The 12,857-nt window shown below is 51.5% G+C and overlaps 1 protein-coding gene across 1 annotated transcript in view; it reads right to left on the bottom strand.

The window, feature by feature from the left end:
• LAMA3 (laminin subunit alpha 3) overlaps positions 1–12,857 on the bottom strand; it is a gene marked incomplete at its 5' end in the record, with an annotated part of 141,990 nt that overhangs the window by 95,591 nt on the left and 33,542 nt on the right. The window contains 3 exons of the mRNA XM_081097616.1: positions 3,526–3,663; positions 8,416–8,550; positions 12,272–12,334. Coding sequence (XP_080953742.1) covers positions 3,526–3,663; positions 8,416–8,550; positions 12,272–12,334 — 336 coding nt within the window. The remainder of the gene's footprint in view (positions 1–3,525; positions 3,664–8,415; positions 8,551–12,271; positions 12,335–12,857) is intronic.

A 12,857-nucleotide genomic window follows, 5' to 3' on the forward strand; every position in this document is an offset into this window, starting at 1 on the left:
AAGGCATCCAGCTACCTGATATCAAACTACATTTCAAGGCCACAGAATTGGCATAAAAGCAGACATAGAAATCAATGAACAGAATGAAGAGCCCAGAAATAAACCCACACCTCTATGGTCAATTAATATTTGATAAAGGAGGCAAGAACATACAATGGGGTAAAGACAGTCTATTCAATTAATGGTGCTGGGGAAATTGGACAGATACATGCAAAAAAATACAATGAAACTAGACCAACTTATACTATATACAAGAATAAGTTCAAAATGAACAAAAGATTTAAATGTAAGACACGAAACAATAAAACCCTAGAAGAAAACATAGGCAGTAAAATCTCAGATATTTCTCTTAGCAATATTTTTTTCTGATATATCTCCTCAGTTGAGGGAAACAAAAGGAAAAAATAAATAAATGGGACTTCATCAAACTAAAAAGTTTTTGCACAGCAAAGACAACCATCAACAATATGAAAATGCCCTGACTGGTTTGGCTCAGTGGGTAGAGCATCGGCCTGCGGACTCAAAGGTCCCGGGTTCGATTCCGGTCAAGGGCATGTACCTGGGTTGCGGGCACATCCCCAGTAGGAGATGTGCAGGAGGCAGCTGATCGATGTTTCTCTCTCATCGATGTTTCTAACTCTCTCTCTCTCTCCTTTCCTCTCTGTAAAAAATCAATAAAATATATTTTAAAAAGATATTAAAAAAATATGAAAAGACAACCTACTGAATGGGAGGAGGTTGAAAGGGGTTAATATCCAAAATGTATAAAAGTTCACTTCTAACTGAAGACGCAGGAGACGGGGGGAGCGACACTAGAATTTTGAGCATCTAGGATTTCCCAGAAGAGGGCGATATTGTACCAAGGGATTTTTTTTAACCATCCAATTACAAAGTTCCAGAATTTGTAAGCACATTTTTTTGTTAACCAAGACTCAGGTCCCTAAATGCCACAGTCCCTGGTCCCCCGCGTGTCCTACGGCGTTCCTAGGATTATCTTGTTTTGATGCCTTAGTCATCGCAGGACCACAAGCCCCATACAGCCGCCCCAGGCAGTGGGACCTGCGATCTCAGTGCTCCCCTGGGGCAGCTCCAGGAGGGAGGGCTGGGCGAGCCGCTCTGAGCCGTGCTTGTCTGACAGTTTCATGAAATCCACAGCATTCTGTTTTCTTACAGGCTGCTCCTTAGATGTATCTTTCTGCCTTTATTGTCGCCTCTTGTCCGGTTTCAGCTTCTTCCTTAATGATAGTCCCTATCTACCATCGATCTATCACCTATCTACCTATCTATCATCAATCTATCATCTACCATCGATCTATCACCTATCTATCTATCTATCATCAATCTATCATCTACCATCGATCTATCATCTATCTATCTATCATCTATCTATCATCTACCATCGATCTATCATCTATCTATCATCTACCATCGATCTATCATCTATCTATCTATCATCAATCTATCATCTACCATCGATCTATCATCTATCTATCTATCTATCATCTACCATCGATCTATCATCTATCTATCTACCTACCTATCATCTATCTACCATCTACCATCGATCTATCATCTATCCACCATCTACCATCGATCTATCATCTATCTATCTATCATCAATCTATCATCTACCATCGATCTATCATCTATCTATCTATCTATCTATCATCTACCATCGATCTATCATCTATCTATCTACCTATCTATCATCTATCTATCATCTACCATCGATCTATCATCTATCTATCTACCTATCTATCATCTATCTACCATCTACCATCGATCTATCATCTATCTACCATCTACCATCGATCTATCATCTATCTATCTATCATCAATCTATCATCTACCATCGATCTATCATCTATCTATCTATCTACCTATCTATCATCTACCATCGATCTATCATCTATCTATCTACCTATCTATCATCTATCTATCATCTACCATCGATCTATCATCTATGTATCTACCTATCTATCATCTATCTCTCTCTCCATCTCCATCTCCTTTTCTCTCCAGGCTCCCTTGCCTTCCTCTGTAAGGTCAACAGTCTTCCCACCCTTGAGGTTCTTCTTGTTGGCTCCTGCCCACACTGCCCAGCCCCACTGCCCGCTGCCTCAGCACTTCCCACAACCCTCTTCTCCCCGGACTCTGTGGAGGTGAGCGGCCAGCCCCCCTGGCACACAGGCTCTTCAGGCCTTCTCTGAGGCAAGCCATGCCCGCCGACGGCAGCTATAATTTCCATCCACAAAAACCCTGGTGTCCGAGGGTTCTGGTGAGCGAGGCTCTGGGTCCAGTTGGAGCCGTGGCCCTGTCTTCGATGGCTCAGAATGTGACGCTCCAAGAACCATCAGGAGCCAAGGGCCTGAGAACACCACCATCTCTCTTTTTAAAAATATGTTTTTATTGAATTCAGAGAGGATGGGAGAGGGATAGGAACATCAGTGAGAGAGAACCATGGATCGGCTGCCTCCTGCACACCACACACTGGGGATCAAGCCCACAGCCCAGGCATGTGCCCTGACCAGGAATTGAACCATGACCTCCTGGTTCATAGGTCGATGCTCAGCCCCTGAGCCACGCGGGCGGGTGAGAACCACGTCCTCCCTGGGCAGTCTGACTCGGCCTTTCACAAACACCTCTTTTCCACAGAGAGGGGGGCCCTGAAGCCTCGGTCGGAGCCACCTGTCCTGGAGGCTGCGGCACCTGGAGCACCGAGATTCCGCAGGCATCTTACGGCCACGGAGCATGCAGACTCTCCCTCACGTCCATCGAGGATGAGCACCAACTCATGACGACTTTTCCTCCGTCTCACTCTTTCCAAACCACAGAAGCTCTGGTCCAGCCCCTATCCCTGCCCCTCACACCTGTGCTGAGGTGTGATGACACGGTCCCCCGAGGCTGGAGTGGGCAGAACCCCAGCGAAGGCCCCCTCAGCTGCCCACAGGGGACCTGCTGGACACCCTGGGGGATCCAAGAGAAGCTCGGATGCCTGGGAGTGGGGAGAGACTGGGCCTGGCTCACAGCCATCTTCACCACCCAGGGAGTTTACATGAGAATCAAGAAACACACATTTAGCCTGGACAGTGTGGCTCAGTGGCTAGAGCACTGGCCTGCCGACTGAAGGGTCCCAGGTTCGATTCCAGTCAAGGGCATGTACCTTGGTTGCAGGCTTGGTTGGGGTGTGTGCTGGAGGCAACCAATTGATGTTTCTCTGTGTCTCTCCCCCTCTCTTCCACTCTCTCTAAAAAGCAATGGAAAAATATCCTCAGGTGAGGATTAACAAAAATAAAAAAAATAAACACAAATTTATGGCACATGGGATTTTTTTACATTTTAGGATTAAACCCGTTTTGAGTCCTTAGAGAATGCAAGTCTGAAACTGCGCAGGCATTTTCAATGGACCTGAATCGGGGAGGAAGCAGGCAGATGTGGGTCTCACACAGCTGTGAGCTGTGAGGGTCTGCAGGCTGCTCTGTGAGTGGCAGCACAGGGCCCCCCACGGTTCTGGCGCCCCCTTACCTGAGCAGTGGGGGAAGTCAGGGGCGCCCGAGAGACACCGGTCACAGCGCCGTCCTGCGATCCCCGGGCGGCACGCACACTGGCCCGTCGCTGGGCTGCAGGGCGTCGGGTAGGAGCCGAGGGCGGAGCACTGGCAGGCTGCGGGAGAGACGCCAGTCAGACCCCGGCAGGGGCAGGACCTGGGTAACCCACGGGGTGGGGCCCGGGAGACCCAGTGCCAGTCCAGCTCCGCCTCCTGTTAGACTGGAACCTGCAATGTGGCCAAATGCCCAGAGCCCCGCTTCCCTTCTGTGCGGGGGCAAGGCCAGTGTCCGCGGGACTCGACTGCTGCCAGCATGCAGTCAGATCACACGTGAAGAGCTGGGCGAGGCCTGTCTGATGTGAGCACTCAGCAAACGCTCCTGGGTTTTGTTTTTGTTAATTTCACATCCCGCAAGATGGGCTGGTCGTGACCAGGGCTTGGGAAATACAGATTGCCCTCCACTGTGTGGGTGGGCCTCATCCAATCAGGGGAAGGCGTTAGGAGAAAAGATTGAGGTCCCAAAGGAAGAAGGAATTTTTCCTCCAAATCGCCTTGGGCCAAAACCGGTTTGGCTCAGTGGATAGAGCGTCAGCCTGCGGACTTAAAGGTCCCGGGTTCGATTCCGGTCAAGGGCATGTACCTTGGTTGCGGGCACATCCCCAGTAGGGGGTGTGCAGGAGGCGGCTGATCGATGTTACTCTCATTGATGTTTCTAACTGTCTATCTCTCTCCCTTCCACTCTGTAAAAAAATCAATAAAATATATTTAAAAAATAAATAAATAAAATAAAAAAAAACAAATCGCCTTGGGACTCAAGCGGCAACATTACCGCTTCCCTGTCTTGCCGGCCGCAGGCCTGCCCTGCAGATTTTGGACTTGCCAGCCCCCACGATCATGTGAGCTAATTCCTTAAAATAGCTCTCTCTGTATGCACACACACATGCACATACACACACACTCACATACACACACTCACACATACACACACATGCGCACACTCATACACACTCTCACACATACACACGCACACTCATACACACACATACACACACATGCGCACACTCATACACACACACATACACACATACACACGCACACTCACACATACACATCCTGCTGGTTCTATTGTTTGGGTTTTTAAAAATATATATATTTTTTTATTGATCTCAGAGAGGAAGGGAGAGGGAGAGAGATAGAAACATCCATGGGAGAGAATCATGGATCACTGCCTCCTGCATGAGCCCCACACCGGGGATGGAGCCCACAACCTGGGCCTGTGCCGACTGGGAATGGAACCGCGACCTCCTGGTTCATAGGTTGAGGCTCAGCCACTGAGCCCTGCCGGCTGGGCTGGTTGTTTTTCTTGAGAAGCTAACGAAGACGGCTCTGTCTGCTGTTTCTGCCCTGAACAGAGCAAGAGGAACCCGGCTCAGGGCAGGCAGCTCTGGCCAGAATATGCGGGCAACACCCACGCTGGCCCCAGGGCCTCAGGGGTGGGCCAGGGAGCTGGGGAGGTGCAGCTACACTCCAGAGAGGGAAACAAAGACACAGGCTTCCCGCGAGCCAGCCAGCCGCAGCCGCAGCTTAAACTGTGAGTTGCTCAACCTGGCACCTCCCCCTTGTCTCAATCCAGCGGCCACTGAAGACCGCCAAGCCCCCACCACCCCAGCGCTGGCAGCCCTGTTCTCACTCCTGGAAGCACCGTGAGGCTGCACAACTATTTAATGCGCTTTGTTCCAGTCCAGGTCCTTGGACGCGTCTGCAGTGTTTTACTTCTCATCTGCTCACTGTTTCTGCTTTAGGGAATGTTTACTCCCAAAGAGGATTTAAAACAAACGATCAAACGTCTAAGGTGACAGCTTGTCTGCTGGCCCCAGTGTCTCCCAGCACCAGGCATAGGCTTGGTCCCAGGACAGGCCGAGGGGAACCTTGTAAACCTTGCATTTAACGACGACGTCCTCCCACCACCAGCCGATGCGCCTTCTCTTGCTGAACCTGCCGCGCTGCAGGAGCCGGGGTTGCCGTAACACCACCCCCGCTCCCTCTGAGAGGAAGTACATTACGAGGTGAACATCCTGACTGTCCCAGGGATGCCCTATGGCCCTGGTTCTGGGGTGTGTCCTTCTGTTGGAAAAGCAGGGGGCGCCTCCCTCAGCAAAGCCACAGTCCGTCCATGATACTCGCCCACCCCCATCTCCGGCTCCGGGTGGATTCAATCTACAGAGAACCCCGAGAGGCTCCTTCAACCCCCCACCTCGGGCTCCCCCAGCAGAGCTGCCTTACAAAGGGGCCAGTTCATGGCGTCACTGCACAGATTTGGCTCAGACTCCCCCCTACCCCCGCCCAGGCCTCGGGGTTCTGTTCACCCCCCAGGAGTCCCAGCCAGATCCTTCCCCCCGCCCCGTCGCCATCGGCTGGAGCATCTGGCCTCTCCTCTACACGAGTGCGTCCGACTTGCGGGACTGTGGTGACAGGTGACCCTTGGGCTGCAGCATATTTATAGGAGTTTTCTGAGAAAAGACCTGTCCCCACACCCAAAGGCCACAGCCACCTCCAACGGGGACCGTCTGGGCCCAGGGTCAGGTCGGCGTGGCTGCGGTTTGGGGGCAGCTGCACTTGGCCCACAATTCCACCCTCCGAGCCTCTGTTCTAGCAAATTGTACCGGCAAAAGGATGAGGAGGACGAGAAAAACAAAGAAAAAGGGTGCCCGGCTGGCGTGGCTCAGTGGGTGAGCATCAACCTAGGAAGCAGGAGGTCCTGGGTTCGATTCCCAGTCAGGGCACAGGTCCAGGTTGTGGGCTCGATCCCCAGTGTAGGGCGTGCAGGAGGCAGCTGACCCATGATTCTCTCTCATCACTGACGTTTCTATCTCTTTCTACTTCTTCCTTTTTCTCTGAAATCAATTTAAAAAAAAAATATATATATATATATATATATATATATTATTTTTTAAGGAGAGGAAGGCAGGATGAGGAGTGGGAAGGAGGTAAAGATGGGGGGACATAGGAGGGGGAAAAGGCAGCGTCACCCCCGAATGACCTGGTTAGCCGAGAACCCGGTTGTGTTCTGTGCTGGCCGATAAGGAGCTGGACCAGACAGCCACGCAATTACGATTATGAACACACACAGACAGCCTCCAACACGGCCTCAAGCTAACGCACACCTATAAGCAAGTGGGGAGTCGCGAGGGAGTGGAAATTAAAGTGAGAAAGATACGCATTGCACTACGCGAAGTCTGGAATAAATTACAATAGAACAAACCACGAGTGCAGGACTGCAGTTGGCAGAACAACTGAGGGTTTCAACTCCTTTCCTGGAAGGACTCTACCATCTTAAAGCAGAGAGCAGTGCCCTGGGCACACGTCCCGGCTGGAACACACCGAACCCCCCGAGGTGGCGTTTGGGGGTCCCGTGGGTTTGGTTCTGAAATTCAACAGACCCAGCAGGCGACTCCACCTCAGAAAGACAATACATTGGAAGATGGGTCGGACCTTGATGCTCGGCCCGTTCAGGTCTCAGTGCGTCTGAGCTCCAGCCACTGGCCTCAGAGCCGCCCTCCAGGGAGGAAACTGTGAAAGGTCACAAAGCCCCTGGGGTGGCTCCGTGGCTGGAGCGCCGGCCTCAGCACCGAAGGGTCTCGGGTTCGATTCCCGTCAGGGCACCTACCTAAGCTGCGGGTTTGATTCCCTGTCGGGGGCGAGTGGGAGGCGGCCAATCGATGCTTCTCTCTCACGTCATGTTTCTCTCTCTCCCTCCCCCCTCCTCTCCCAGGGCAGGTTCTGGACACACACCGTGGGCGGGAGGAGGTGGTGGGTGGTGGATGCTGCCTCCTTTCCGGGATGCCGTCTCCTCCCTCCCACCTGGCAGCTCCTCAACTCCGCTCAGAGGCCACCTTCTCGGCAGCTGCCCGCACGCAGGGGCCTGACCTCCAGAGGAGGAGAGAGGGCGAACAGAGAGAGGCAGCATGGCCAGGGCGAGGGCAGCCCTCAGATGCACGTCTGGAAGTCAGGAATTCACTGATGCAGAGATTATACTGTGATCTCGTTAAAAATCTGCTCTTAGCCCTGACCGGTTTGGCTCAGTGGATAGAGCGTCGGCCTGCGGACTGAAAGGTCCCAGGTTTGATTCTGGTCAAGGGCATGTACCTTGGTTGCAGGCACATCCCCAGTGGGAGATGTGCAGGAGGCAGCTGATCGATGTTTCTCTCTCATCAATGTTTCTAACTTTCTATCCCTCTCCCTTCCTCTCTGTAAAAAATCAATAAAATGTATATTTTTAAAAAATCTGCTCTTGGAAAATACAGATAAACTCAATATTTTTAAAAGCCATGGTTATTTTCATTGGTCATTTGTTCATGTAAATGTCGTTATAAATTCATAGTCATGAGTTATTATTCCAAGGACAATGATCACATCTATTTTTAAATTATTTTTTAAATATTTTTTAATGGATTTCAGAGAGAAAGGGAGAGAGAGAAACGTCAATGATGAGAGAGAATCACTGATTGGCTGCCTCCTGCACACCCCACACTGGGGATCGAGCCTACAATCCAGGCATGTGTGCTGACAGGGAATGGAATCCTGACCTCCTGGTTCATAGGTCAACGCTCACCACTGGGCCACACCGGTCGGGCAAATTACTTACTTTAATCTCAAAAGGTTGCCACTGACTTTCCCCTTTTCTCACTGTGCTTCTGGGCAACAGTCTTTCCCTTTCGCATGAGGACGATGCTGACACGGCTGACGTGTGAGTATGAAGTTCCTGTGTAATAAGCGCAGGCCACAGGGCTCTGCCAAAACAGCCTCTGCCCTCCCTTCGAGGAGATGAATTATGGGGGGACTGACATCCCCGGGCCGCGGCCACTCACCTTGGCAGATGGGGAACGAGTAGAAACCCTGGCGGCAGGTGGCACATCGGACGCCCTCGACCCCCGGGCGGCACAGGCACCTCCCGTGGGCATCACAGATTTCAGGGAGCACTCCTTCGAAGTCACAGTCACAGCCTGGAGAGGAGAAGAGGCTTTGGGGGTCTGTCTCCCTCCTCCTTCCCTCTGCCAGTCCCTCCCTTCCTCAGGTTTCTGTCGGGAAAACAGATGATGAGTTATCCACGGCTTACCGACATCCTTAACCCCAGAGACCACATCTTCAAGGGAAAGAAAATAAATATTCAGGCAAACTTAGAGGTGCACTAAGAAGCATCCGGGGGCGGGGGGGGGGGCATCCATTTGCAAAACACCTTTTAGACTCTTGTCATGTCTAATCCTGTGAGGACACTCCTCCCCTGCCCCCTACCCAAATCTGAGCTTTACACAGTAAAACTTCAATCTAATAGGTTCCCATCAGATGAGAACCTTGAGGAGGCTGCGCACGGGCCTTGTCCGTGCCTGGTACACAGTAGGCGCCAGTCAGAGTGCGATGAATGGAGAACACGCTAAGTATATGAATGCAGAGCACACTAAGTATATGAATGCAGAACATGCTAAGTATATGAATGCAGAACATGCTAAGTATATGAATGCAGAGCACGCTAAGTATATGAATGCAGAGCACGCTAAGTATATGAATGAAGAGCACGCTAAGTATATGAATGCAGAGCACGCTAAGTATATGAATGAAGAGCACGCTAAGTATATGAATGAAGAGCACGCTAAGTATATGAATGGAGAGCACGCTAAGTATATGAATGCAGAGCACGCTAAGTATATGAATGCAGAGCACGCTAAGTATATGAATGCAGAGCACGCTAAGTATATGAATGCAGAGCACGCTAAGTATATGAATGAAGAGCACGCTAAGTATATGAATGGAGAGCACGCTAAGTCTATGAATGGAGAACACGCTAAGTATATGAATGGAGAACACGCTAAGTATATGAATGCAGAGCACGCTAAGTATATGAATGCAGAGCACGCTAAGTATATGAAGGAAGAGCACGCTAAGTATATGAATGGAGAGCACGCTAAGTATATGAATGCAGAGCACGCTAAGTATATGAAGGAAGAGCACGCTAAGTATATGAATGAAGAGCACGCTAAGTATATGAATGGAGAACACGCTAAGTATATGAATGCAGAGCACGCTAAGTATATGAATGCAGAGCACGCTAAGTATATGAATGCAGAGCACGCTAAGTATATGAATGCAGAGCACGCTAAGTATATGAATGAAGAGCACGCTAAGTATATGAATGCAGAGCACGCTAAGTATATGAATGCAGAGCACGCTAAGTATATGAATGAAGAGCACGCTAAGTATATGAATGCAGAGCACGCTAAGTATATGAATGAAGAGCACGCTAAGTATATGAATGAAGAGCACGCTAAGTATGCGAGACTGGAGTTCTTTTCCGTAAACACCGTTCCTCAAACTCTATTCTATTGGCATCTATTCGGAGCTCCAAAACCGAGATATCAGAATTCGCAGGTCCCTCTCTTCCTCCTGATCTGGCCGATCTCCCTGGCAACAGCGACTGCCCCGCCCTGAGACCGATGAGATGCCCAGCCTGGCAGGGGCGCAGCCAGCACAGCCCACCCAGGCTGCTCCCCAACCTCAGGGGCTCACCCTCAGCCCCATCCCCACTGACCTCGAAACCTGGGCACTGCAAGGAGCTCCTAGCAAAGCGACTGGGCACTCGAACCTTTTCACGGTGTTTGTCCAAACCACGGGACAGCCCGCCTTCGGGCCACGTGGGCTGCTCTGCAGAACCACCTGGGGGTGTCCGTCTCCACCAGAACCCCCCACCCCCGTCTCTCTGCAGCTGTCGATCCTGCTTTTCACTGCTCTGCCTTTGAAGTTGGGGAAAAGAGTATAATGGAGGCTCGTGCCCCCCAGGAGTGGGTGTTGGACCCCCCTGCCGTGTCCGACAGCAGCCCCCGAAGGTGTGTCTATTTACACTGACTTCCTAAAGTCAACCTTCAGTGGATACAACTAAGCAAGCAGTTGGACCTGGAAAACCCTAACAATATTCGAGGTCATGAAATACAGTGAAAACCTGCAAACGCTCTGGTCTGCGACAGTTCTGTCCTTCTGCTCCAACGCTCCTGTGTCTGAGACTGAGCGAGTGGGTTTTCCAGGGCAGTGGTGCCCGTGGGATTCTGCGATCACCCCCGGTCTGTGAACTTGGCCTGGGTGCCAGACCCTCCCGTGTCAGTAACAAAAGTCCTATGGGAGCACCGCCAGGTTCACACATCGACGTACTGTCCATTGCTGCTCCTACGGCAGCAGAGCTGAGTGCTGCGCCGTCGCCTGCAAAGCTGGACTATTCCCTACCGGCCTCTTTACAGGAAAGCCTGCCAACGCAGAGTGGGAGCTTTTACTAACGAGAGGAAGAGACATGTATCAGAATCATCCGGAAACTTGCTCAAACCAACAGCCTGGGCTTCACCCCTGGAAATCTAGATTAAGATCTGGGGTGAGCCCTGGCTGGTTTGGCTCAGTGATTAGAGCATCGGCCCACGGACACTTTGGTCTTAGGTTTGATTCCCGGTCAAGGGCACCTACCTCGGTTGCAAGTTTGATCCCAGCCCTGGTAGGGGTGTGTGCGGGAGGCAACCAATTGATGTTTCTCTCTCTCTCCCCCTCCTCCCCTTCCCTTCCATCTTTCTCTCCCCCTCCTTCCTTCCTCCCATCTCTGTCTCCCTCTTTCTTCTCTTCCACTCCCTCTAAAAATCAATGGGAAAAATATCCTCAGATGAGGATTGAAGAAAAAAGAGATCGGGGTGACACACAGGGATTTATATCTTGGAAAAGCACGGGTTCCGCAGCTCACCCTGTGTGAGAACCACTGTTAGGAGCCATGGACACATCCGTGGGCCCTAAGGAGTTACATCCTCAGGGCTGGAGGGTGCGGTGCTACCCAGCCCAGCATGTCCTTGGCTGTGGAGATGTTTGTGCTTCTCTCGTTCCCTGCCAGGCTGGGCCCCAGACCGGCGTCTTTAAAATGCACGGTGAACGGCACCGGCCCTCACTTCCCAGAGCCAGCCAACTGCACCAGGTATCGTCTCCCTCAGGCTGCCTTCCGAGGCTTCCCTGGGATTCCGTAACAGACTCTGCACTTCCCTTCAAGGTCAGTTAAACTTCTTTCCCGGAGTCCCAGCCCGCCTGCTCCTCCGGGAGGAAAGGGACTGAATGACGAAGGGGAGATCTGAACCACTCCTGAGAGCGGACCGGGGAGAGGCCTTGTAATGAAAGCGCAAGGCCAGTCCCATCCCAGCAATAACAACATTCGAGGAGGCACTTGCTCAGACCCACTGTGGGCCGAGACTGGGGTCGGTCCTGGGGTTAGAAACAAGTCAGGCAGAGCTGATGTCCCCTGTGACCACGTGTCTGACGGAAACCTAAGACAAGGCTCCACATGACACGTGGTGCCCCAATGACCAGAGGCAGAGGGAGGGCGGAAGCAGGAAACAGCATAGGACGTGGACTGGATCGCGCTGCCCCTCACCCCGGTGAGCCCTGGGTGCTGCCCCAATCCTGGGACACCCCCACGCCCGCCCCTCCCCCCTGTGCTAGGACGGCTCCTTCATCCTTCTCCCGCCTCAACCCCAAGGCCTCCTCCCACCCTCACTCTGCCTGGGGCCTGGATTCTTATTTCACAGAAGAAAAGGAACCACCAGGAGAGCTCCCCTGGGACCCGCCTCAAGGCACCTGCCACGCCCCCAACTTGGCGCAGGAAGTAGAGAAAGAGGAGGGAGCATCGCATTCTCGTGGACATTACATCGTTACCTTTTATGTCTCCAGCTACTGGGTCTTCTGGACTTGGAGCAGAAACAGGGAAAACAGGAATTCCTAGAAAGAGATTGTATTAAAAAGTACAGAGAAGGATTAGGGAGACAGGGAAGAAGCATATTAAACTGCAGGAACGAGGAAGAAGCCCCAACGCGCGGATGGGCAGCCGGGGAAGCCAAGGGGCCCTGGATTTCACTCGCGTCTGGTCACGGAGACCAGCTGGCCAGGCGTCTGGCGTGTCGCTAATGAACAGAAACCGATGGTTGGCGCTCACGTAGCGAAGTCTCGGTCTAAGGAGGACGGCCTGAAACTTCAACACCTTTACTGTAAAATGGAGACGAGCTTTTCGAAAATGTTTTCTTTCAAGACTCCCCTCCCCCACCCCCAAATTTTGTTTACACCTTAGTGTTACTTCAAGATTCCTTTTTTCACTAAACAGGCAAATACAATTTCTGCTCAGCCTCTACCCACTGATTGCAAATTCTAGCTTGCTTAAGTCCTGAGGTGGTCCTGCTGTGTTCTGGCCTAAATTGGTTCCTTTAAACATAAGATGATCATATAATGTGCCCTTCCGACTAGGACA

The sequence above is a fragment of the Myotis nattereri genome, assembly GCF_964212035.1.
Source record: "Myotis nattereri genome assembly, chromosome: 8".
Taxonomy (NCBI): domain Eukaryota; kingdom Metazoa; phylum Chordata; class Mammalia; order Chiroptera; family Vespertilionidae; genus Myotis; species Myotis nattereri.